The 24,059-nt window shown below is 45.5% G+C and overlaps 14 protein-coding genes across 14 annotated transcripts; 5 read left to right on the forward strand and 9 right to left on the reverse strand.

Moving 5' to 3' along the window:
- Positions 1-222: 222 nt before the first annotated feature.
- I206_103360 (uncharacterized protein) lies at positions 223-683 on the reverse strand (the record flags this gene model as incomplete). Its single annotated transcript, XM_019153403.2, has 4 exons — positions 223-300; positions 362-448; positions 501-560; positions 636-683. The coding sequence occupies 4 exons, from the start codon at positions 681-683 to the stop codon at positions 223-225; spliced, it is 273 nt and encodes a 90-aa protein (XP_019013564.2).
- A 1,103-nt stretch (positions 684-1,786) lies between these two features.
- I206_103361 (uncharacterized protein) lies at positions 1,787-3,596 on the forward strand (the record flags this gene model as incomplete). The annotated part of the gene is made up of 5 exons (XM_019153402.1): positions 1,787-2,133; positions 2,189-2,908; positions 2,963-3,036; positions 3,097-3,449; positions 3,546-3,596. The coding sequence occupies 5 exons, from the start codon at positions 1,787-1,789 to the stop codon at positions 3,594-3,596; spliced, it is 1,545 nt and encodes a 514-aa protein (XP_019013563.1).
- Positions 3,597-3,973: 377 nt separating this feature from the next.
- On the forward strand, positions 3,974-5,490 carry I206_103362 (uncharacterized protein; the record flags this gene model as incomplete). Its single annotated transcript, XM_070202733.1, has 5 exons — positions 3,974-4,387; positions 4,433-4,507; positions 4,613-4,689; positions 4,804-5,258; positions 5,312-5,490. 5 exons carry the CDS (start codon positions 3,974-3,976, stop codon positions 5,488-5,490), a joined length of 1,200 nt encoding a protein of 399 aa, XP_070058834.1.
- Positions 5,491-5,985: 495 nt separating this feature from the next.
- I206_103363 (uncharacterized protein) lies at positions 5,986-6,587 on the reverse strand (the record flags this gene model as incomplete). The annotated part of the gene is made up of 3 exons (XM_070202734.1): positions 5,986-6,135; positions 6,229-6,388; positions 6,571-6,587. 3 exons carry the CDS (start codon positions 6,585-6,587, stop codon positions 5,986-5,988), a joined length of 327 nt encoding a protein of 108 aa, XP_070058835.1.
- Positions 6,588-6,651: 64 nt separating this feature from the next.
- Positions 6,652-6,978, reverse strand: I206_103364 (uncharacterized protein; the record flags this gene model as incomplete). Its single annotated transcript, XM_070202735.1, has 1 exon — positions 6,652-6,978. The coding sequence occupies one exon, from the start codon at positions 6,976-6,978 to the stop codon at positions 6,652-6,654; it is 327 nt and encodes a 108-aa protein (XP_070058836.1).
- A 307-nt stretch (positions 6,979-7,285) lies between these two features.
- I206_103365 (uncharacterized protein) lies at positions 7,286-8,626 on the reverse strand (the record flags this gene model as incomplete). The annotated part of the gene is made up of 1 exon (XM_019153399.1): positions 7,286-8,626. One exon carries the CDS (start codon positions 8,624-8,626, stop codon positions 7,286-7,288), a length of 1,341 nt encoding a protein of 446 aa, XP_019013560.1.
- Positions 8,627-9,186: 560 nt separating this feature from the next.
- Positions 9,187-9,532, forward strand: I206_103366 (uncharacterized protein; the record flags this gene model as incomplete). Its single annotated transcript, XM_070202736.1, has 2 exons — positions 9,187-9,436; positions 9,489-9,532. 2 exons carry the CDS (start codon positions 9,187-9,189, stop codon positions 9,530-9,532), a joined length of 294 nt encoding a protein of 97 aa, XP_070058837.1.
- Positions 9,533-9,590: 58 nt separating this feature from the next.
- Positions 9,591-11,091, reverse strand: I206_103367 (uncharacterized protein; the record flags this gene model as incomplete). The annotated part of the gene is made up of 7 exons (XM_070202737.1): positions 9,591-9,725; positions 9,859-10,003; positions 10,117-10,566; positions 10,656-10,725; positions 10,789-10,879; positions 10,923-10,956; positions 11,030-11,091. 7 exons carry the CDS (start codon positions 11,089-11,091, stop codon positions 9,591-9,593), a joined length of 987 nt encoding a protein of 328 aa, XP_070058838.1.
- Positions 11,092-11,195: 104 nt separating this feature from the next.
- Positions 11,196-12,435, reverse strand: I206_103368 (uncharacterized protein; the record flags this gene model as incomplete). The annotated part of the gene is made up of 3 exons (XM_070202738.1): positions 11,196-11,521; positions 11,575-11,735; positions 11,993-12,435. 3 exons carry the CDS (start codon positions 12,433-12,435, stop codon positions 11,196-11,198), a joined length of 930 nt encoding a protein of 309 aa, XP_070058839.1.
- Positions 12,436-12,591: 156 nt separating this feature from the next.
- On the forward strand, positions 12,592-14,021 carry I206_103369 (uncharacterized protein; the record flags this gene model as incomplete). The annotated part of the gene is made up of 7 exons (XM_070202739.1): positions 12,592-12,657; positions 12,712-12,725; positions 12,771-13,040; positions 13,229-13,396; positions 13,532-13,709; positions 13,798-13,932; positions 13,980-14,021. The coding sequence occupies 7 exons, from the start codon at positions 12,592-12,594 to the stop codon at positions 14,019-14,021; spliced, it is 873 nt and encodes a 290-aa protein (XP_070058840.1).
- Positions 14,022-14,035: 14 nt separating this feature from the next.
- On the reverse strand, positions 14,036-14,745 carry I206_103370 (uncharacterized protein; the record flags this gene model as incomplete). Its single annotated transcript, XM_019153394.1, has 4 exons — positions 14,036-14,188; positions 14,242-14,489; positions 14,536-14,586; positions 14,667-14,745. 4 exons carry the CDS (start codon positions 14,743-14,745, stop codon positions 14,036-14,038), a joined length of 531 nt encoding a protein of 176 aa, XP_019013555.1.
- Positions 14,746-14,990: 245 nt separating this feature from the next.
- Positions 14,991-16,889, reverse strand: I206_103371 (uncharacterized protein; the record flags this gene model as incomplete). Its single annotated transcript, XM_070202740.1, has 7 exons — positions 14,991-15,074; positions 15,120-15,372; positions 15,422-15,475; positions 15,531-15,635; positions 15,685-15,935; positions 15,988-16,052; positions 16,103-16,889. The coding sequence occupies 7 exons, from the start codon at positions 16,887-16,889 to the stop codon at positions 14,991-14,993; spliced, it is 1,599 nt and encodes a 532-aa protein (XP_070058841.1).
- A 53-nt stretch (positions 16,890-16,942) lies between these two features.
- On the reverse strand, positions 16,943-17,464 carry I206_103372 (uncharacterized protein; the record flags this gene model as incomplete). Its single annotated transcript, XM_070202741.1, has 1 exon — positions 16,943-17,464. The coding sequence occupies one exon, from the start codon at positions 17,462-17,464 to the stop codon at positions 16,943-16,945; it is 522 nt and encodes a 173-aa protein (XP_070058842.1).
- A 536-nt stretch (positions 17,465-18,000) lies between these two features.
- I206_103373 (uncharacterized protein) lies at positions 18,001-19,529 on the forward strand (the record flags this gene model as incomplete). The annotated part of the gene is made up of 5 exons (XM_070202742.1): positions 18,001-18,079; positions 18,136-18,208; positions 18,265-18,428; positions 18,831-19,109; positions 19,267-19,529. 5 exons carry the CDS (start codon positions 18,001-18,003, stop codon positions 19,527-19,529), a joined length of 858 nt encoding a protein of 285 aa, XP_070058843.1.
- Positions 19,530-24,059: the final 4,530 nt, after the last annotated feature.

Consider the following 24,059-nt stretch of genomic DNA (forward strand, 5'->3'; position numbering starts at 1 on the left):
TTGTCACAATCAGCATGCAAAACCCGGATTCCTCTGAGCTATTATCGCATAAATGTTGACTTGAGGGGCAATCTTAGCGCGACTGATAGTAAACAGGAAAAGTCGAGACGTGTCGTTCCACATACACAGGTCCATATGAATATCGACAATTCATGCGTGTCAAAACATATTATACAACAGCTTCTAAAGAAGAATGGTAGACAAATGATTGCGGTCCGTTCATTATGTTTGATGCAATTTTCTGACCGGAAGGAATTTCACAGGATGACGGTTGAGGTAAGGCCAAGGGGGTACAGCAGCCTATCCAACTATCTTATGAGCATCATCCAAAATCCTAGGTTTACAAATTTGATAAACCCACAAGTATGAGCAGTACCAGACCTCCTAAGAATACCTCTAAACCGAAAATGACTGAGCTCGAGAAGAAAGAGATGACAAAGGAGACGACCTATTCTTGACAATCAGTGAAAAGTAGTTCAACTTTTAGGACCGGAGCTCACTGTCAAAGCGATGAGGAAAATCTGAGTGATCTGTTCGAGGGCATACTGCGACTTGGGATCCTACAACCATGTTCATAATCCGTCAGTCAAGTTTAACTTCAATGATCATTGCATTCCTCGTACTCTCAAACTCACAATTTTTCCTTCAAGTACTTTTTGGACGGATGGAGGCAGTTGATTCATCGTGATAGATGTTTCTTGGCTGCACGACCTCGTTGCGAGCTGTCAAGACACGGTATGATCTGTCTTGTTTCAACTGGCTTTAGATAATATCGAATGACTATTAAGAGAGATGACTTAACTTGTGATGGGACAGTACACGTGTTTGACACACTTCTTCGGGATCAAATATGCAAAGCTAGGCACATGCTAAAAGTGCCACTAAATCAACTGAAACATTTCCTTATTAGGCGAATATCATTGTATTGGTAACTGGCTCCACCCCCATACCTTTTTAAATGATTTCCGGCGATGGAAGGTGGATTAGGGTAATATTATGATATTATTATTTTGACGTCACTGATTTCCTGAGGGTTTAATGTAAATTACGAGTAAAATAGTCAAATTGGGACATCTTTCATTTCCCATAACCAGGTTTCGCTGCATACAGTACTACCCAACTTCGTCATTCTTCCCAACTCCGTCATCAACCTATTCTCACAACTCATCGTTCATCGTTATATTCCTATTTCATTTTAGGAAAACCTGTTGTTTCCATCTCTTCTCTTTCTCCAACCCACACAATAACAAGCTAAATCCATCCGCAACATTAACATCAACTCTTATCGCTAACAGTCGACAATCACTCGTCGACCTTGTCTTTCTATTTCCCTTTTTGAACGTCGCCCAACACGGCGTCCGAAGCTATTCAACTCGGCCTCGTAGGCCTGCTCACTAGGCCAGTGATCAAAGCAGTCTTTCCATCAGAGAAAGTTGTTACTAAATCTGATCAACAACCGATCCAAGACAATCTTGAGAAGCCATCTTTACTTACGACTACAGAAGAATCAAATTCACCTGCATCCACTGCACTTGTTTCTCCTCACTCAACTACACCTTCTTCGCCTTCACTTCCAGTCCTATTACCTGCTACTTCGGTACCTGCATTAGGTGGATCTATCGAAAGAAAGTTACCTCAAGCTCAAACCATTCAAGCAGTCGAGTCTCAACCCAATACCAAGTCTGTTGACGAGAAACCTACTACTACAACTCTACCAGCACCAATCGCAACTGAACAAGCCTACCTACCCCTTTTATACACCAAAGAAGGTACTCATCCAATCAAGATGGCAGCTCTAGAACCCCAAGTGGACAACACTCATCACTTCGGCACCAACGGCAACAACTCAGTCGAAGACCACGATTATGGTTTGTCAGAGAAGGCTCAAAACCTCGATTTGAATGACAGACCTGCTAGTCGAGCCACTCACCGTACTAGTCAAACCACACAGAGCAACTTCGCCAATGGTGGTCCTGCGGTAGTGCCAGGCAAATTTGTCGAAGATTACAATGACAATCCCTCAAACACCAGAGAAGGAGGAAATGAGATTGGCTTAGGTTCCGCTTTGAGCTCCGATCCTACCGATTTGAAGCCAGAAGTTGACCAAGATGAAGAAAACCCACAAAGACCGGGGTGAGTCTTTGCATCTAGCTTGTTTGCCATTCGCTAATACTATCCAATCGATTAGGTTCAATTCAAGAGCTTCTCGATCTTATGTGAAACCCATCCCAATCGTAACCACCTATGAGCCGGAACTTCCCGAGGCCGCCTCGGTCAAACAACGAAAGACCGTTGCTGGATCCACCAAAGCTCCTAGCACTAAAAGAGCATCCTCTAAAGCTGGATCAATCCGATCAAACAAAGCCGCCTCTGTCAATGGTGATCACGTTAGATCACCCTCCGTGAATGGCGATCACGTACGATCACCTTCTGTGGCTTCCGTCAGACGACTACCTGCACAAAACGAGGAACACAATGGCTTCCATCCAGGTCAGATCGCTACCCATGAAAGACAACATGAACTTCAAGGTGGCAACCGGGTTTCATTGCACGACAGCGGACCTATTTCGAGGGACCGATCAACCACCTTTGAAGAGCCGGATCTTCCTCAACAGCGCGCTACTTCCCCGACTAGACCCCATTCATCTTTCGGATACAGACCTCAACCTAACCTGATGTCCATCTCCGAAGCTGACCGATCAGAGTCCAGAAACGAACAATCAAGAGATTTACGAGCTGGTGTGTTGAACCGAAGTGGTACAGTACTCAGTCGATCAGGCACCTACGGCAGAAATGGTAATCTTTCCAGAGGTGCCAATGGAGGTACAATCGGTAGTAGAAAAGGTGCTTTCGGCAGAGGTGCAGGTGCTAGTGTCGGTACTCAGCCAGAAGAGGTGTTGGGCCGAGAGTGAGTTCAATACTACAGTATGAGCAAGGATTTGGCACTGACAAATATCCCCAGTGATATCCATCAGCGAGCTGAGTTATCTGAAAGAATCTTGGACGATGCTACACTCCGAAGACTGTCCACTATGGGTAAGTAGCCATACTTGCCATGCCGCTTGCCGCATGGATCACCAGCTGACAACCTAACAGAAAAGAAAGACGCTAAACGACTTGCCAAGGTGATCAAGGCTGAAGGCAAATCTGAAGCTAAATCCGTGGCCGGTGCTATCAAGGAATTGGAGAGGCTCACTAAGCTCCAACGAGAGGCTGCATCAGCTGAAAGGAAATCTCAACTCCGACTCTCTAAGTGGACTCGACGAGAGCACAAGGCTCGATTGCGTTTCTTGAAGGAGAAGGAGAAGTACGAGAAAATCGAAGGAGAGTTGAGAAACTCAGAAAACGACTACGAGGAGCGAAGAGACCATGCTTCCGGACTTACAGCTCAGGTAGCAGAAAAAACACAAAGCGTTGATGATCTTCGTGCAATGCGGGCTGCAGACGATGTGAGTCTTATATCCCTCTCTGCAACCAACCGAGCGAGAGTTTGGGGGTATGGTTGGTCTAGTGACAAAGCTGATAATTGATTTTGACCGATGTAGCGAGAGAGAGAAGTTAAGCTCTTGGCTCTCAAGAATCCCGCTCACAGTTAGTCCTTGAGACACCGCGCATACAGACTCACAATGAATTCGGATACATCGCTCTATATTTTATCGCCTATACCCAACTATAATAATTCGAACTCCTTGAAATGTGATACAGCCCACGCCGCACAACGAAGTGGTGCTTGTCCTATATTTCCCATCTAGTAAATACACGTTATAATACCAAATTCTACTATGTATCAGATATACGAAGCGGCTTTGAAACGTGCTCAGTATCGAACAGTCTGCGCCGGTTCATTTGTAATGGGTTTTAAGCGGTGACGGGAGCAGCAATTACCGACGTCTCCATGCGTCATCATGGCTGTTTGATTCAGTATGAGTGACTTTACTTCTTATCTGCTTCTTTGTTGGATTGTGTGTCCACAATGGACGGTCCCATCAATCTCGCCTCACTCTCCGAGGCTTCTTCACAGCCATCCCCATCCCGTCATCAGCGCAGACCCTCTCTTACTCTGTCACCTCATCTTGCAGCGCATCCTATATCTGTCCCTTCACGTCATGGCTCCTTATCGAACAGGCCTTCCAAATCTTCGTATGAACCCTTATCATCCTCTTCTTCTCTCAGGAGAGGATCTAGAGGATCTTTCAGCTCTCTGAGCCTCAGCGGTTCCGTGATATTCGGCTCTACCTCGGTGTTCCAATCTTCAGCTATCTTGGACGAAGACGAGGATATTACCGTTGACTCCGGTGCATGGCTTGATAAGCTGGCGAGAGACATCCTGTTGGCCGAGGACGAGAAAGTATTGACAACAGTCGCTGACACAAGAATCGAGGAAGCAGTGAACGTAAGTGGCAGATATCGGGTTAAGCTGACGCCCGAATAGCTCCTTCTTGAGAATGATACGAAATACCTGCTAGTGAAACCTTTGGATACAGCTCAAACACCCGCCTTCTTTGATGTGAGTCATATGAGATGTTAACGGGGCTAATTCGTAGTATGCGGATCTTATCACATTCCTGCTGTTAATTCTTGATCCAGTAACGCTGAAACACCTGCCAGAAAGCGGAAAGACCCAGCAGTGCAAGACGATAGCAGGACGGTTGCGCCAAGGCGAGAATGTCACTATTGGTGCTCTCTGCAGTAAGCCTTGACATCATTGAATCATTGCTGATGTAGTTCAGACATATCCCGAAAGAATCCGTATCAATGCGTTCCTCACGATGCGCCTTTGCGATCATTTATCACATTGTTTAGCCATGGAATTCATCGAATTGCGGTGGAAGATGGTGGTGTCTTATCGCATGATACAGTGTTACGATACCTTTTGGAGCTTGGAATCCCTCCTTCAATACTAGAAGCAAGAATAAACTCGAAACTTCTCAACCTAACACTTCATTCTTTGATATCCATCTCAAGTTCGGCTACAATCGTTGAAGCAATGCAAGCTATGAACAGATACGGACTACGAGTATTGGGAGTTCTAGCTGAGGTCAAAGATCAAACGCTTGGGAGCGACACTTCACCAGTGCTGTCACCGGTGGATGAGGAGGAAAGCTCACTGGTCAGCGTTGTCAGGGGTAGGGATTGTGCACGAATGGTAGTCCCTAGTGAAGGGAAACAAGCTCTAACCATGAGTCTAGCGGAATTGATCAAGTTGGTTGAAGAAGATGAGATAGCTGGAAAGGAGCGGGGAGAGGAACGTATGCCTAGTGAGTATGCTCGGTAACAACATAAGCTGACATTGCAGTCCACACACTACCAGCATCGACAACGCTGGTCTACGCCTGCCATCTCATCCTTGCAACGGCTTCGTCCAGAGTGTTCATTAGGAGTCATAGCGGATCGTCTCCGCCTGGTTCAGGCGAAACCCCCCTTCTTTCACCCCACTCAGTATTGTCGATCGTTGACGTATTCAAGTGCCTCGTTCAGATATATATGTAAAATGCATTACAATGACTTGATCAGTGATACAATTTGCCAAATTCCGATCCCGACAACAGCTGCCGTACCCAAACCGCCCCCTCCGAATGCAGAAATCCAGTGATACCATTTACTGTATTGTCAGTCACATTCGGGACCAAGTATGCACTCACGTTTGCTTTACCGGAACAACCTCTCGAGCACCCCCTTCACCGCTTTGAAACTTGTGATCTCTGTAGAAGCTTTCCATCCGTTTCTCCTTGGCCGTCCACACACTTCTCAGCCATAGCTCAAACGCCTTAGTCTCCTCAGGCGTTGCTAGTCCAGTACTAGAGGGAAGCTCATTAGTGCCTGATTCGAGGGGCTTTGTAACAAGCGATGGCACCTCAGAGGTAGAAGATGTTAATTCAGAATATAGATGAAGATGGATATGAACCGTCGGCGGGGGTACAGAACGGAAGAACACCGAGAACAATCCATACCTACATGTTAGCGATATATTGTCGTAATTTGAACTCACCAATCCTGGGGATATTTTCCATACGGAACGCCTGGATATCCAATAGTCACATCTAGTAATTGAAGATCTGGTACCTGGGGTAGTAAAGTTCTCAAGCAGAAAAGCAGACCTGTCGAACGAGGATGAAGCATGGTGACGAAATCGGGCTGATACGTCAGCTTGATCTAAGCAAAAAGTGAACTTACTACTCCTTCTCGCTCAGCATACCTGACGCTCTTAACTCTCTCCTCATCACTGACAATGGTGCCTTCGGGGAAGATGAGCAACCATAAGGGAGAGCGTTTCTTGGGTCTAAGTAGTCCAGATGTCTCCGATGTATGGTTTTCTGCACCCGATTGAGCCTGATGACCCAGTTCGGTCAAAGCTAAAGTCAAATTATCCCTATCGGCTGCCCAAGACCTATTCATGAAGATGAACCCGAAAAACCGCTGACTGTCAGTCACATTCATCGATGATCTTGACTCACCATACCCCATCCGATAACTGGTATTTTCTTCAGACTCGCTTTGAGTAAAATTATGATGCCTCGAGAATGCCCAGCATAACACGAGAGAATCCACAGATACATCCAGTCAAGATACGCTTGATGATTCGCCATGACTACTAATCGATCCGGCAGGTTAATCTTAGTCATCAGACCATTCGCATCCCGTTCAACCAGATTAGTTATTGAAGGTGGTGTATCGGTTGTCAAGATCAGAGAAGTCGGACCAAAGAGTACGGTTATCACGATCACTACCAATCAGCACTATTCTCTTACAATGTAGCTCACATAGTCGCCCATAACCATCCTTGGTCCACCCGACTGCAGTGTCAAACCATCGTCTCCCTACCACCGGGATAAGCAGTAAAGGCACAAAGAGGAATTGAGCCGAATTGATACCGAGTTGAGCGAAATTGAAAACAAGTGGAAAGAAGACCTTGGACGTCCATGGCCCATGAGGTGGACGCTCATCTATTGGAATAGTATACAATGGTTTTTCTGACATATTAGCGATCATAAGGCATACCGACAAGAAGCAGAACGTGAAGAAACGATTTGAATTGAATACGTCGACCGTGACAAAACACAGCTGTACATGCCCGGTTATTGATCGGCATGAAATTGGCGGCGGTAATCGCCTAATCCTTGATAACACAACTTGCCATCGTAGAGTCAAAAGATAAATCATGTAGATGAGGTTGATACGAGGTACATAGATATACAAACGAAAGTCGCGTCGTTACTAATTGACAGGACTGTAAGATACTAATGCAACTAGCATATAACCTCAATCCTACCTTCTCTCTTTGAAATCATTTCTTGGTAGCAACCCATGCCCAAACTTCCACTTCCCTGTCCTCTTCCTGAGCCCCCACATCATACACACCTGTGCTCTGGTCGCCTCTTGAACCAAGCCAAACCTTTTTCCCAGGCAAATTCGAACGTGGTCTAGGGATTTCCTCCCATCCTTCGAAGGACATTGAGCTTTCCGTGTGTGGAGCATCCTTAGGGGATAACATAGCAAGCCTACCAGGCGACATGCTACCTCTTCTGCCGACTTCAACGTTGTGGTTATGTACTGAGATTTGTCCCTCATTATCGACCGGTGAAGACCAAGCTGCGAAGGGCTGTCCACCTGCGAACGGTAGCACTTCTTCAATGGCAGGATTGGTGAATGATTCCATCCCAGCGGGAGAAACTGGTGAAGGATCGCTGATCAACCCCAGAACTCGTTCACGAGATTGGGTGGACCGAGAGGACGTTATTGAGGCCGGATAGTCGTACTCCATCTGTGATGTAGGCGTGAAGAGGAGCGAAAACTCTGCTGTCGAGCATTCAGTGGACTCAGTGGGAGCAGAGGGGGGCACTAAAGGGAGTGACGCTTCCGTATTTGCAGTGTTGAACGAAGTATCGCTATATGCAGAGTGAGTCGCTCCATGATTACTTCTATGATTTGGAGATACAGGCCGGTGGTCTGATTGTAGTCCCATTTTCAATGATGAAGAAATGATTTTCGAGCCCCGTTGATTAGATCGTACGCTACCCTTGTGCAACTTTAGGCTACTCGATCTCTTCTCCTTTTCATCCTTATCGTTGCTTCTGTCTCTAAAGCTGGATCGCATTGTACCACTGAGGGAAGATAATTTGATTCTTGTATCTTTGAAAGCTCCGTTTCTATGAGGAATAGTCGCAACGTTCTGTGAAACGACACTGATGGAGGTTGAATTATTGGTAACTGATATAGCTAAATCTTCCTGCCGTCCTTGCGGAATACCTTTGATCGCTGGTTCCACAGCCAATTTCTGATCGATAGAGGTACGAATCTGCTTACCGTTGGAGGGCATAGTCTTATCCTTAGAAGAGTTGCCGAAATCCAGGGGAGTGACAGGTCGAGCTTCTATCTTAGCTTTGTCACAGTTCGAGATGATTTTGCGGGGTGGGGAAGGTGTTTCCTGCACATCGACGAATGATGGCGGTGGGAGGTTTGAGCGGAGCGGAATCCGCTCGTCAGCTCGTCGAGAAGAAGATGACCGGGCTGGGTCGGGAAGCATGATGCCTGACGAAGTCGTCGATGATTGATGTGGTTTCGCGATGTTGCGTTGATTTTGTTCTACGAACAATCGAGATACGATTGAAGGTAGAGTCGTGTCCATTTTCTCGCAGTTGTGATAAAAGTCTCAGTAGACACTTGTATGCTCGCTTCAATTTGTCAAGGTACGCTAAACGCTATGGCCAACAAGGGGAAAGTGGGCTCGAGCGGTCAGGGTGGTTCAGCCAATCATTAGCTAGAATGGTACCAATAAGTATATACGCATATAGACAGGTTGTTAGTTAAGTAGTCGATCACCTCATGACTGGGAACGAGATGATCCCGTCCACACACTGTTTACATGACACTCGGAAGGGAACATTTTGAAAGGGCCTGAGGGTTCGAGGTCATGGTATGAATGAATGAATGTCAGCATGTATTCATGTTTGATTGTATAGAATGAATATAAAATGATATTAATTATTGTTTTGTCTCAACTAGCTCCAATTCCGAAACATCATCATTTTATCCCAAAGTGATAAACGGTGCGCATAATTAAATTAGTAAGTGAACCCAGTGAAAACTCGACTGGTCATAATTCTTCCGATATTCTTGCTTCAAACCGATCTTCATGATTCTTCTCTTCTCATCCTCATTCACTCAAAACTCACAACACCTTGCAGCATGGGAGCCAAAGCACAAGTCTTGCGAGACATACGGAAACGATTATCTGCCGAACAATTCGAAGTCCAACGTCGTGCTTATCTTTTCGTTGCCCGAAACACAACCTTACCAGCTACCGTTCGTCACAAGGCTCAACTTGGTCTCAATGCATTGAATGGAGGAGAAGGTAGACTAGGAGCAGTTAAGAGTAGATGCTGGGAGACTGGCAAAGGTCGAGGTGTCATGTCTAAATTCGGTCTTGCAAGAGTGAGTTCATTGTGTCTATTATCAAGCTAACGAACAGTTCCAATTTCGTCTGAAAGCTCTCAATGGTGAATTACCTGGTGTACACAAGTCAAGCTGGTAGATCTCGTATCATAATGCATATGTTGTATCATAATCTCCTATACTTCTCCCTTGAAACTCTAATATAGCTTTTGCACCACATGTAGAGCAGCGGTGACGCTGAAAGAGATCAAAGGCGAGAGGGCATACGAAATAACGATGGTCTTCGCAACAGCGGTCTCGACATTTTCATCGGTATCGGACATCTCGACAATCTAGCAATCAGCAAATGTTTACTCTTTAGTTCACTCACAGCTGCGAGGGTTAGGGCCGGTGGACCGACAGGTGCAATCATCATGATGAAATCCTACAAATCAGCTCGAGTCAATTCATTCTTCATTTACTCACCAAGACCGGGTCACTCAATATCCGATCGCCCAACGCTTTACGCACGCCATATACCATGCTAATCGAGATCACAGGCATCACAGCGAATCGTATGACGAAGAGGTACATGAGGGGAAAGATGGGTGGTCTTGATCCATTCTTAGTCCTGAGATGGGCACCTATCACCAGCATCTGCAAAGCTGCGTATAACTTCCCGATTTTTTCGATCGAATCGGAAAACCTGAATATCAGCTTCGCTCTCTTGTCTACTGCACTCACGGACTAAGCCAAGCGCCCTTGGTGAACAACCAGTTGTGCAAGAAAGGGATCACTCCCGCGAGAATCGCAGCAATCCCTCCATACATTGGTGGATTCATAAAACCTGCCAAGCAATTTTTGACGATTTTGAGAATCTTCCACCCTTTCTTTCCACCTTCTCTTGCTTGGTCAAGTAGAGGGGCATTCTCATCATCGGAGTACGGCTCAATCTCTGGATAGCCACCGGATAGCACCTCTTTGACCTTTTTGACTGCATGAGGGGATTCTGAATGGGACCAGGGGTGCGGAACATCAAGAGGGTGCCTTTTCATCATAATCGGTCCCAGAGAAAACCGAGTGAGATTGGCAACCAGAGCATTGATCAATAAATACACCTGTCCTCGATCGAGTACCCCATCCAGCTCGTCGCCCTTGGTCAAGGGCGAAAGCGTACCATTCTTACCCAGGGAGCTAAATAGCAATAATGGCAAGGACGTTGCGTTGTTGAAGACCATACAAGGACTGAATGTCAGTCATGATCAGACTGCGAGTAAACTTACATGATCCACCGAGGCATTCCAAAAGCTACTACCCCAACGGTTCCAAATATCCAGGAAATTATCTGGAATACTATCGCGTAAACGATAATAATCCAGTCTTATTGTCAGCGGGGTCTCCCAATGTTCCACTTACATTGCTGCAGATTCTCCCAGGATGAGAGTGGACCGATCTCAGAGAAGAGTAAAGCTGGAAGGAAGAGGGTGACACATAATTTGGATGCGTTCTTATGATCGTCAGCGCTAACATTATGTTGTATTTGGACTCACTTCTTCACCCTCCTTAGATAAAAGTTTACATTTACTAGCGAGAAAGCCGTATATCAAAACGAGAATCACCGAGATCGAAGCCTATCTTTCAGCCACATTTCACATACATGTCACTCACCTCGACAGCAGACCAGGTGGTAGACAGTATCTCTGACGCAGATTGTAACATATCTTCAAACTGGTTGATATGAAAGATACATGCAAAAATACAAAACAATAAAATTCTTATCTATCTTGGCGATATGCGGCGTAAATGACATCATCGCATCCCGATCATTCTATCTTCACTTCCGTGACCACTTTCATCACTCTCCGTGTCTCACTACGAGTCCTCTTCAATTCAGTCACTGTTACAGTCTCAGCCTTCCGCTTCAACGACAAAGAGTCCTTCAGCACCGCCTTTGTTTCTACTTTCAACACTTTGTTGTTTGCCGGCAGATCCGCTGCAAACATGACCGCTTGGCACCACCCTCCCATCGGTCCCCATTTGTCTAGGAGAAACTGTTGCGTTTCTTCGTATATCTGCTTTGACATGGACTTATTCCGTAAACGTGAGGGGAACGCAGGATGACGTGCAGCTATTGCTGCTACGTGAGTATCTATAGGAATGAGGGATGGCTATGTACATCAGCTCAATTTGGGCAGAATTCACGAACCTTATCCATGCACATGAGCATGACACAATCTGCAACTTTCCTGCCGACACCTTTGAGCGCCACTAGCTTATCACGGACATCCTCTACTGGCTCCGTTCTCCAACTAAGTAGACCTTCTTCTACTTCCCCTTTGAACTCGTCTTGTAGCATTTGTAAGCTAGATTCGATAAATGGGGCTCGGTATCCAAAACCCATATTTCGCAATAGCGTGTCTGAAGTTGCCGGTACCGCTGACGGCTTCGGAAAGAGGTGATAGGTAGTCTTACCACTCCCATCTGGGTTATCTAGGCTCAGCAGGGGCGGAGAGAATGCTTGTGAGAAGCGATGTAGAAGTGAGGTAATTCGAGGGATATGATTGTTGGTCGAAGTAATGAAACTGAGCGATCAGCTACCGTTGCATGAGTCTGAACTCACGCTATGAGGCATTCCCATGGATCTTGACGCAAGACTCGTACGCCGATAGCTCGCTCGTTCACCTCGACCTTTCCAAATAAATCCGGATCCCTTCTTCTCCAATCGTCATACAACTTTTCTAGATCTGGTTGTAACTTCAGATGAAAGTAATCGTCAATCCAGGCTCGCGTGATGCCTGTTCGGCCATCCGTCTCAGCCGCATCTATACTAGGGTATACAGCTGTGTAGTATAAATGATTGGGTGTTTGTCGTAGACAAACGACTCTTGGTGGATTATCAACGGCTCGCGAAAATTCTTCAACTGGTTGTTCGGACGATGATGCTTTCAGTTGATGACGATGCCATAAGAAGGACTGGCCCACGGGCAGCGTGTTTGCAAGAGTGAGATTTTTCAGGCTCAGAGGGATCTTTGACCATCCGGATGGGAAGGGAGGCCTCGCCATGCTCTTATATGCGATTAGTGGAGCATTAGTCGAGCTGATACTGGAGGTTAAAGCAATCTTAAAATGATAATCTTATCGTTTTTACACGCGCGATTTCCTATTTTGAGTTTTGTTTTGTTTTCTTTTTACTTTTACTTACTTGACCGACAAAGCAATATGAATTCCAACGACAACCTAGCAATAGCTTTAGACAGGCTTAAATTCTATGCTCAGGATGCAGTTGTAACTTTGACACAGGTGAGTGTTCAACAACGAATTCAATCGCTGACCTTGTAGTGCATTTGCAAACCGTAAGTCACATAGCTCAAATACGAACTTCACTCACACGTCATCAGAGATGCAACGCTCAAAATCAATGGACGGTCATATAAGATAGAGAAATTGCTGGGCGAGGGTGGTTTCTCATTCGTGTATCTTATTCGTGACCTGTCTTCTGGTCGCCTGTATGCTTTGAAGAAGATTCTCATCACCTCGGGTCAGGAAGGGGTCAAGGAGGCTATGCGAGAAGTTGAGGCGTATAGACGATTCCGACATCCCAATATAATTAAGATACTTGATTCAGCCGTAGTACAGGATGAAGGAGGAGAAGGGAAGATCATTTACTTGTGAGTATGTCTTGTCTAAATTCCGCTGATATCAGATTTCTCCCATACTACTCGCGAGGGAATCTGCAAGATGCTATGGCTTCTACTTCGGTTTCGGGCAGTAGGATGCCGGAACGCAAGCTCCTTGAGCTGTTTCATGGAACATGTCTAGCGTAAGTCCACTACGTGTAGCCTGAGCTGACCAGTAGTGTTCGAGCCATGCACCAATACCATCTACCAGCAGTATCCGCTTCCTATCCTCCCACTCAAGAAGACGATCCATTAGTTGGGGAGCCGGTCTTTGATCATGATGAGGAACTAGCTAATGCTGAGCAAGGGGAATTGATACCTTATGCTCATCGTGATATCAAGCCAGGGTGAGTCAATTACGCCGAGACATTGCTGACGACAGAAACATCATGATTGCCGACGACGGAAGTCCAATCCTTATGGATTTTGGGTCAACGATTAAGTGAGTGAATGCGAAATCGATCAGTGTTGACGGATTCTAGAGCGAGGATAAACGTGGAAACAAGGCAGCAAGCTCTTCTCGAACAAGTGAGTGAGCACAACATGGACATCGCTGACGAACAGGACATCGCGAGCGAGCACTCTTCAATGCCGTACCGAGCGCCGGAGCTCTTCGATGTGAAGACAGGTAGAACACTGGACGAGAAGGTGGACGTATGGGTAAGTCTTTCGAAAACGGTCCACAGCTCACGATCAGTCGCTTGGCTGTACGCTTTTTGCTGTGGCATACGGACATTCACCCTTCGAGGTAGACGGCACCTCCATCGCTATGGCAGTTGGCAGCGGTCGTTATAGGCATCCAGGCGGGTATTCACAAACTCTGGTGTCATTGATCGATGCTATGCTTGTAGTCAATCCCGAGCAAAGACCGGATATTCAGAAGGTGCGTTGAAGTCAACAATACATGTGCAATCACTGACACTTCCTTAGGTCCTGGACCTGACGGAACAAGCACTGCGATCCGCCTCATAAATCATCCTCTCCTATCAATTCTTGCTCTCGCTTCCGCCATCCATCGTAGTCTCGCTAAATGAGCCTCCATATCCATCATCATTTTCTGTGCATAATCTCTTGGCGAGGGCAGGAAGGGGCGAATTGGAGTAATTGGGACCGGTGGTCGCCAGTGCGGACGAGGGACTCTGTAAGGTTGCTGTAGCTTACATCAGTACCCAATCATGTATATATCACTTACAGATATTCTTTGAACAAGTCTTGTCTTGAACCAGATAATTTTGGCAGAGGGGACCATCATCGGCGTGCCGTGTAGTGGGTGGAATGGAGGTGGCTGTTGGAATACTGGTCTCGCTGGGTTACGTGAGGGTGGACGAAACGTGCCAGGATAGGCGGAAAAGCAAGGAGGAGCAGGTGGATTACGCAAAGATTCCAATTTATCGTCGTAGATCGTTCTGCGTTCGGGATCAGACAGCACCTCATATGCTTCTGTGAAGGGTCAATCGCTGCTCCAATCGCTTTTTAGTGAGCTCACCTTGAACCTGTTGGAATGTATCTTTGGCGGAAGGATCATGGAGATTGCGATCTGGGTGACATCGCTGAGCTGCTTTGAGATACGATTTACGCACTGGCCTATCAACGGGTATCCTTCAGTTCTTGGCTCACCTTCACATGATTCGGCCGCTTCCTCTATGCCCAGTATCTCGTAGTAAGTCGGCTGATCAAGGCGTATGACTTTGGGCATGGTTTGCCAAGTACATTATTTAAGCAGGAAGATAAGAAGAAGACAAATGAATCGAAAAGGAGTAAATAGGTCTAATTTGGAAGCCAGGGGAGAGATTGATGGTCGTCGTCGGCCATGCACCTACATAAATAGGGATCATCCTTTCAAGTCACCATGCACACAGGGACACGCATACATATACACACACACCATCGATGCACGCTCGATTACATGAAGTATACTATACATGATATTATATGCGACTACTATACAACCTGATCTTCGAAGATGAACGATCTATCATGAGCATCCCCCTCTTTCTTGGGAGGGTTCGGTATATTGTTCCGCAACTACAAACCGTCAGCTCCTGCCAACGCTAAGCCTTGGAGACTTACCTCGAGGTTCTCTCGTTCCAGCTTGTCGCTTCGAGCTTTAGCTTCTTCTAATAACTTGATGTACACCTCGATATCCTGACTGGACTTGGCAATGTGATTGCGATCATCAGGCAGATCCTCTCGATCTCTTCGTTGCAAGGTCGGCACCTTGCGCTCACGCGAGCTAAAGCGAGTCAGCGACAGATCGTCAACCGGAGACCCACCTAATCGCCTGTGCTTGATCGGTCGTTTCTTGTCGACTCGCTCGAAGCATCTGCTCAAGCTGTTTCAGGTCAGCCAGCAGTCGAGACGTCAGAACATACCTCATGGCATCGCGCTTTCGAGGCTTCCGCTTGCTGAAGAGCCTCTTTGCAACGCTGTACATCTTCATCCCTAAAAGAGTCAACGATATCGCCTGCTTCTTGCACTCACCATAATCTCTGCGAATCCGTAAGTTGCTTCATCCGTATCTCATAGTCCGCAATGTGTCGGATTTTAGGATCGGCCTCAGTCAATCGATTCTGCAGCTTGAAGCGTCTTCGATATCATCGTCAATAAAATGATATTTTGCTCCAGTATTACTCACTCGTTTTTTACTTCAGCAAGCTCTTCGTGTTGAGCTGCCGCGGTTGCGCGAGCTTCACTCAGCTCCGCTCGTATACGCGCTGCTTCCGTTTGCCAGGTAGCCTTCTCCTCCCTGAAGTTAGCAATCTTATCCCTCAGCTGTGTTTGCCATTTCACATGCTTCTGTTGAGCCAAGGATGCATCGGTTCTGGCTTGGGACAGCTGAGTTGTCAGTTCCGCTATTTGACTTGTCTGTGCTTTCAGTCTATTCACCTGTAATTTTGGTGCATCAGCTTCATTTACGAAACATATACCGTGAACTCACAAAGCTATGTATTTCCGCTTCATCGTTGTTCAATCGTAAGGAAGTTCGGTGTAACCGCCCAATGTCTGCACGCGGTGAGCTCAAGGGTTTGGAAGAAGGATTTCCGTCGACTTACGGTAGAGATACTGCTTCCTCACGCGAGCTGTATATTTCGCCTCCAGCCGTAACAGCTCATTCTCCTTTCCCAGATTGCCAGAGTCCATTGACTGAACCACGTTCACCAACTGTTCCTCTTCATCGAAAAGTCCCGCATGCGATATCGCTTGTTGATCGGAATTGGACAGTGCTTGAGAACGAGCGATAAATTCCGAAGCATCAATTTTCTCCCATCGTTTGGCATCAGCGAGTTCGGCCGTCGAAGTGAAGACGACAAGCGAAGGATGTAGCCTAAAATCTCGAATCAACGGTTCCAACCTTGTTGCCAAAACCCCTGGAGACCAGACTCTATCCCAATCCACCGCATATATTGGCTGCACATTCTTGCCTCGGATGTACGACACAGGATCTCTCACAAAAGCGATGACGTTTGAGGGCCACGCTCCGTACATGGCGATGATAAACATCTGGGCGATCCGACGAGGCTTGAGGTGATCTGGCATATCAATTTCTATCTCTGTAGCGGACGTAGCAACATCCCAGTTGAGGGACGGGTCGGGTATCTGAGTCTGAGTGACTCCGTCTCGAGCAATCGGAGTATGATCGATGAAAGGACGATCCCGCCATGATATTGCACGTCCTAAAACGATGGCCATGAGAGGTACCTTGGATGTGAGAATAAGAGGTGCATATGGCAGGATGGCTAGGAGGAGTCGAAGATTGATACTGAACAGCTGATTACCAGTGTCCAGGATGAGACTTTGCAGTAGGATATCAACGAAAGTACTGTTCGCTACCCGAGCCATGTAAGTTGCCGAAGAAACGTCGGAGGGGTGGTAAGGATATTCGACAACGGATTTTATGAGTAAAGTAGCGATAGGCATTCGCATGGACGAACGCGTGTAAAGCCCTGTACATCTTTCCAAGAGTGTCTGTTTGTCAGCCAGCCCCCTTTAAACGCTACACTCACGTCGAAATTATCCTTTCCCCAAGCAACCAAGATCTCTTTCGAAACCTCGTTATCCTTCGTCTCATTCTCCAAGCCCTGAAGCCATAATTCCGGTTGAAAAACACCTTCCTTGAACCCCTTGATGATATATGTGATGATTCTGTCGTTGCCAGCCCCCGTTCTATCAGCATTTTGGGACCATTGTAAAGCCGTATTCTCCCACACAGGTTCCGGTGACAAATTACTGGCGGCTTGTAAGACGGTATGTCTTGCTGCTTGCGACTGCCTTTCTTCTACGAAAGCCAAAAGCTCTCTCGTGAAATACGAAGCCTGCTCCTGGGTAACATTAGGGGGATCGAGTATTGATGTGTCTTCCGGCAAGGAGCGCAGCCCGTCGAGGACTATTTTCTTGTCAACGATTGATGGTTTCATCTCGGTAACCACTCACAACTTTGCATGCTGTATGATCGAAGACAACGTGAGAGAGCGGAAGTCTAGGGTTCGAAGGAAGTCTAGGTAGATAATCGGCCAGGTCAAGACATGAGATTTTAGGTTGCATTCAAATCAGACGTACGTAGACGGTCGTACGAATAAGGATGAGTCAGATAGAGTATAGACAATAATGATAAATGTCATGATTTACTCGAGTACTCATTAACACTATTAGATATTTTGCTTGTTGGACTGCTAGTTAGCAAGCTTATAAGAAGCACTTTCCCCACGGTCTCTTGATTGATTGATCGTTTACGTAAAAAGGAATTTACCCGATTAACCGAGATATATTATCATTCAACAAGTTCAACAGTTGATCGACAGTCGATAGGAAGCCATACATTCATACAACATACTGAAACCATCATAACGATCTATCATTCTACATACATTCGTCCTCTCACTCCCAGCGATATTTTACCAACCAACCAGAACCGTCTATCCCTCTACGGCCTCCATCAGCACATACATCGTCAATGATCGTCTGCAACTTGTGCGGGGATTCTGTTTTGGATCTAGGTTCTCGCTGTACGAAATGCTACGGTAGGGCAATTGGTGAGCCAAGATCAGTGCCCTCGCAACCGACGTGAATCTCTAACCTTATTCTACAGAAAGACCAAACCCGGTCAAAGCCCTCTTGTCCTCCCCTCAGAAACGAGGCAGCCCTGATCGCTGGGCAGACAAGTAAGTGTGTGAACAGCATTTGCATCACGCCTTCAAAGCTTACATCGATCATTCAGGTATACCAAGTCCACGACCCACGCCGCTCTGACCTCCTCGCCACTATCTAATAATCGAGCAGCAACCACCGAGCACCGGGCTACAGCGTCCCGTCCGGGACTGTCGAGAAAAGAAACGTTTGATGTCGCGCTCACGGCAGAGTCAGACGCAGAATTAGCGCGAGGTGAGCTTTGGATTCAAGTAAATTTGCTGAGTTTCTGCAGTCTATGGGTCGGTTCTTGAACAAGGGATCCAGCATCCTCAGTGTATGAAGTGCGGTACAGATATCCGTTCGGGCATGAAAATCTACCTTGCTCGGTAAGTCGCATTGTTTCAGGCTGAACGCTGATTATTAGAAATGATGCGGCCCCGCTTGTTGCGGGCGATACGCTTTGCAAACCTTGCTACACCTCCTCCTTCTCTATCGGCGCGTGTCATGATTGCAAGCGTCCGATCATCGGGGAGAGGGAAGAAGGTCTAGGCGGGCGACACATTGGTGCCAGAGGTCTCAAATGGCACGGGAAATGCTTTGCATGCTCGTGTAGGTCAACAGTATGCCTGAATGACATGCGCTGACCAATTACAGTGTGTGGCAAACCGCCCAGTCGTCAAACCCAACCTCTGCTCCTTCCGAGCGCGAAACCGGCATGCGAAGGATGCTACGATGTGTACTTCTCCACCAACGGTCGGTATTCCAGCTCAAAAGATATTTCCCCTGGTGTAGTGACCACGACAAACAAGTACGCCCGTCCTGGTCAACTGCTACAAGGCTCTCGATTGCCTCCACGCCCAGCAGAAACGGCTCAGGAGTTAAAACGCCTGATGCTGCCTGGGACGATGCAGGATGTCAACTCGGCTGCACAAGGTGAGCCATCTACAACTCGTTACCCTGCCAATTATGTGGGACTGTAACTTTGCGTACTTCCTTCTAATCCTGACATCTTGAACGCGCTGCCCTTTACTGGCATGTCCCAATCACTTCAGCGGTTGTCACGCAAAGCTGAACAGCCAATGATACTCAGGTACGGTTGATCTTCGACCCTGTAAGATCATGAGCCCGACCCGGCCTCAAATGGCACTACCAAATGCCGATCGGCAAACGGAACAATTATTAGGTTTCAACAGAGATTTGCAAAGCCCTCCCGATATGAAGAAGGTCACTTCGGTGCAAGACCGCGTGCGACAGCTCAACGCTCAGACGACTGCTAGTGACGCAGGAGGGCACTCTCCTTCAACTCAATCTTCGCGGCAACCTCTATATCCTCTGACGAAGCATAATCGATGAAGCCAAACTTTTCCGGACATTCACGACTCACATCCTTATCATTTCATTCGTGTTGAGCAGTCCCTATCCAGCAAATCGGTCTTCGCTCTACAAATTTGAACGGGATCTTCTGTCATTATTTCTACTTGCACGTCATACTCCTACAAATACGTCTGTACATATATATGTATATATATAAATATAAGATGTCGCACGCTAGCTCTCCAAAAAGGATCCCTCATTGCATAGAAATGCGTTACTCGCTGTCTTTCCTGCTTGAGTTTAAACGAACATCACACCATCACACTTGGATTGAGTGACTGCAGAGCAATGAACGTGTTTCATACAGTGCATGGGGTAAATACTGGTCGGGAGCCTCATAGCAATCGAGAACAGCAGGATTGCTGCCAAACGATTGCCTGTTCAATTACAACCATCCCCTATGTGAGCCACCTCTCTCAGAACAATGGTTAACAAGCTTTCTCAAGCGCGACTTAGCAGATACCTTGGTTGTCATATTAATTATTCGATGCATGATGAAAGAGAAGTAAGTAAATGCAAGAGTAAATACCAATTGAATTAATCAATCCAGTGTCAGGGATACAAACAAGACTTGCGTCGCAATAGCGATAGCGGTGTTATCCAAATGTGCTGATAGATCAGGATTGCCAAACTCCCCCTTGATCCCATTGCCATTCAATACCAAGTAAACCTCTAAGCCTTTCTAATGAATCTGGAGGTAGGAATTTTGTTAACAAATCCGCTAAGATCTGTTCTGAAGGTACATGGGTGATTGAGATAATTTTGTCATTTACCTTCTCTCTGACAAAGTGATGTTGCATGGCAATGTGTTTGGTCTTATCATAACTTACAGGATTTTTGGCACGTGAGATGGCAACAATATTGTCATTGTAAAGTGGAAATGTATCTTGACCGGGTCCAACTTGAAGATCTTCAAGTAATAATCTTGACCAAATTGCTTGTCTTGCTACATCTGCTGATGCCATATATTCAGCTTCAGCTGTTGATAATGCCTCAGTTGGTTGTCTTCTAGATTTCCCAGCAACTACACCACCAGAACTCTGAAGTTGTAAGCAGTTGTAGATCTTCTTGTATTTAAGTCTCTACCCCAATCTGCATCCTCATATCCAAGTGCAACTCTTTTACTTGAGTTTGAATTAAAGGTCAAAGTTATCTCTGAAGGACCTCTAATATATCTTAAGCAATGTTTTGCAGCTTGGTAATGAGGAGTATTCCATTTGATAAGCCAGTTGCTGCATGAGATAAGTCTGGTCTTGGAATTGTTGAGACACACAATATTGAAACAAATAATTAAGGATATGGAAGATGGTGTGCTTGTTCATGTTCTTCATCTGTTGCAGGAATGGGTTTGAATGTTGGAGGAAGGGGATTCTTGGATGGATCGCAGTGTGACATGTCAAATCTATCTAATAATGCTTCCAAATAATGTTCTTGAGAGATGTGAAGGTTCTTTTCTTTTCTATCTTTGTGGATGTTAAAACCAAGAAAGTGTTTGGCAGGACCAGAGTCAGAACATTCAAACTTGTTGTGTAAGTCCTTTTTAATTTTATCTAAGGCTGATCTTGAGTTACAAGCAATAAGTTGATCATCCACATGAACAAATGACATGAGCAACTCCCTCTCTCGCCGTCTTACATATAAGCAGGAGTCAGCTCTAGTTGGTGTCTGATGGAATATGAGATGTATATATAATGCATGTACAAAGTATAGAAGAGAAAGAACAAAATAGATAACACAATTAAGCTTTAGTACAAGTGATAACGTACAAGTGAGACGCGCCTTGGGATTAAGCGGAGTGTGGTACAAACATATGTGGCGATAGATCACTCATTCCGACAGAGAAAGGCTGTAATTGGATCAACTTGATCACAATCTAAGTCCGAATGATTAACTAATGATAAAAATACTTTATGTGAATCTTTATGCGCTACACCAGCATATAATCCATCATAATCTAAACCAGCAATTTGAGCAAAACCTTTAGCAACCCATCTAGCTCTATATTTTGAAGGTTGACCAGTTTCTCCATGAACTTTTCTAGAAGATTTTGCTCCAAGTGTACGCATTTTATCAGTTCTATTGGACAACTTCCCACACTTTGTACTTGCTCATCTTTTCTAACTCATCTTTCATTGCTAAGCTCCAATGTTGCTGATCACCAGATGATAAAGCTTCTTCATTAGTTTGAGGGGCTAAAGTCAACATGGCTGCCATGGCGATAGCATGATTACCCCAAGTATCAGCATCATCTGTGATAGCTAATGGGTCTATTGATTCTTGACTAATAATGTCAACTTGTTCAATTGTATTTTGTTCTTGACTTGTGTCAGTAAGATCAACAGGATCAGGTGAATTTGAGCGATTTTGAATTTCAACTCTTGGTAATAATGTTATGACCTGACCAACGTCATCTAATTTGACCGACTATCTTAGAAGACTCTGAGAATAACTTCTCAGACAAATCTCAGAATAATCCCTAAGATGCATCTAAGAGGAATCTCGGAGACGTATCTCAGAGCTGATTCTGAGACGCATCTCAGACTGTCCTCTGAGAAGCTTCTTAGAACTTTTCCATGAGAAAATCTGGTCCCAGCAAAAGGTATAAATACCCCCCTTCAGGGGGGTATCCGACCTTTCCCTCCATGGATCAAATTATCAATAGTTACACAAAAGTAGTTATAACCATAAGTTATAATCATAAGTTCCATAGCCTTGTAGTAGATACTCAATAACTACTCAATGAACCCTGCTTGATTAACTACTTATCATCAATCCATCATATCATCTTCAACCCACCGCAACTCATCGGATCCATCTGAGTTGTTTATCACTGTCCAACCACATCACAAGTCCCACGAGGTGAATCCTCAAGTTCACTTTCTATCCGTCTTGTATACCAAGGGTTCGATCCAGGACGGATCGTAACAAATAACCTAAGTAACTGGCAAGGAGAGTTTGGATGTTGTTGTTGAATTCGATTTGACACCTTTGGCACATTTGACACTTCATCTAAATATTCCATAGTCAGATGTACTGTGATCATTGGCATAACCCATGAATTCGACTTCTTTATCCTAGCTTCTAAATTCTTTGTGTTTCAATGATCTCTGAAGTATATTTTGTCTCCACGACTCCCAAGTCTGTGAAATTTGAGCTTCTTGCTAAACCATCTTTCAAAGAGGATTGCCTTATCTTTCTCCAGTTGGAGCACAATCACTAGAAATTGCTGTAAAAATTGCTGCTTAAGCCCAAAATGTTGCTGGAAGATTTGTTTCAGCTGATAAAGTTGTAACACCATGGGTATCATCAAATGAGCTTGTTCTATTTTGAGCATTAGCACCCGGAGCAACTGTTGTAAGAATGATACCTGCATCTAAGAAGTATTGCTTTGCCAAGTTTGACATGAACTCTCCCCCTGGATCAGATCTCAACGGTTTCAGAGTGAGTTGTGGTTGACCTTTCGCCATTCTATGTAGTTTTTAAGTGCCCAAAACGCTTCCAACTTCTGTGTGAGTAGTGTCAAATGAATTCTTCTTCTTGTCAAGTCATCATAAACAGTCAAGCAGTAGTGACTACCATGTCTAGAAGGTGTTCTGGATGGCCCCCAGAGATTAGATGGAATAATTCAAGTGGTTCAGTTGCTCTAGTATTACCTGCAGCTTGCTGCAGTCTTGCCCTTGACACAGATTCACATTGGAATGCATTCAGTTCATCTGGTGAGATATTTACAAGTTCATTTTTGAGATCTAAGTTTCCATCTCTAACATTCAAGTGGCCTGATCTAGTGTGCCATGTATTGAGAGAGTCAGTGGAAGCTTGCTAAGCGCTGCTATTGTTGAATTGACTTGCCTTAAGAGTATAAAGACCATGTTTGAAGGGTGCTGTAGCAAGAATTTCGTATGTTTTGGTGTTTTTAAATAATCCATTGAAGCAGTTGAATGACCAGTCAAAATTGGAGGGAAATTTATTGACGGCAATCAGATTACATACCAAATCTGGGACGTTTAGGACGCTTTTGAGTGCTATAGCAACATTCATTCTAGTACCTTCTCCAATTTTGACACCTTCGAAAATCGGCTATTGCATGTTTGACACCTCAGAAAAGCTGGCACCATTGTCGATCATGTGACAAGAAGCTCCAAAATTGTATAGAGAAGGCGTCTAAGCTCGTTGTGATCTCCTGGTCCGCATCGAGTAACATGGCCGGATATCTTAGGAGACTTTCAGAACAACTTAAAGAGGGAGGGCATTCACCCTTTCCCTCCATGGATTAACTTATCAAAAGTATAGTCACAAAAGTTGCCAACAAGCCCATAGCCTTTTAGCAAATGATTGATCATCACTCAATAAAGCCTGCCTGATTGAGCAACAGACCACCAATCCATAGCGTACCACAGCTTTGATGGATCCATCTGAGTTGTACTTACTGTCCAACAACAACATCATCTGTCCCCTGATTTCAACCTGCAACGGACCTCCAGCTTTCCAACATTACCAAGTGTTGGACGC

Source organism: Kwoniella pini, chromosome 4 (assembly GCF_000512605.2).
Source record: "Kwoniella pini CBS 10737 chromosome 4, complete sequence".
Taxonomy (NCBI): domain Eukaryota; kingdom Fungi; phylum Basidiomycota; class Tremellomycetes; order Tremellales; family Cryptococcaceae; genus Kwoniella; species Kwoniella pini.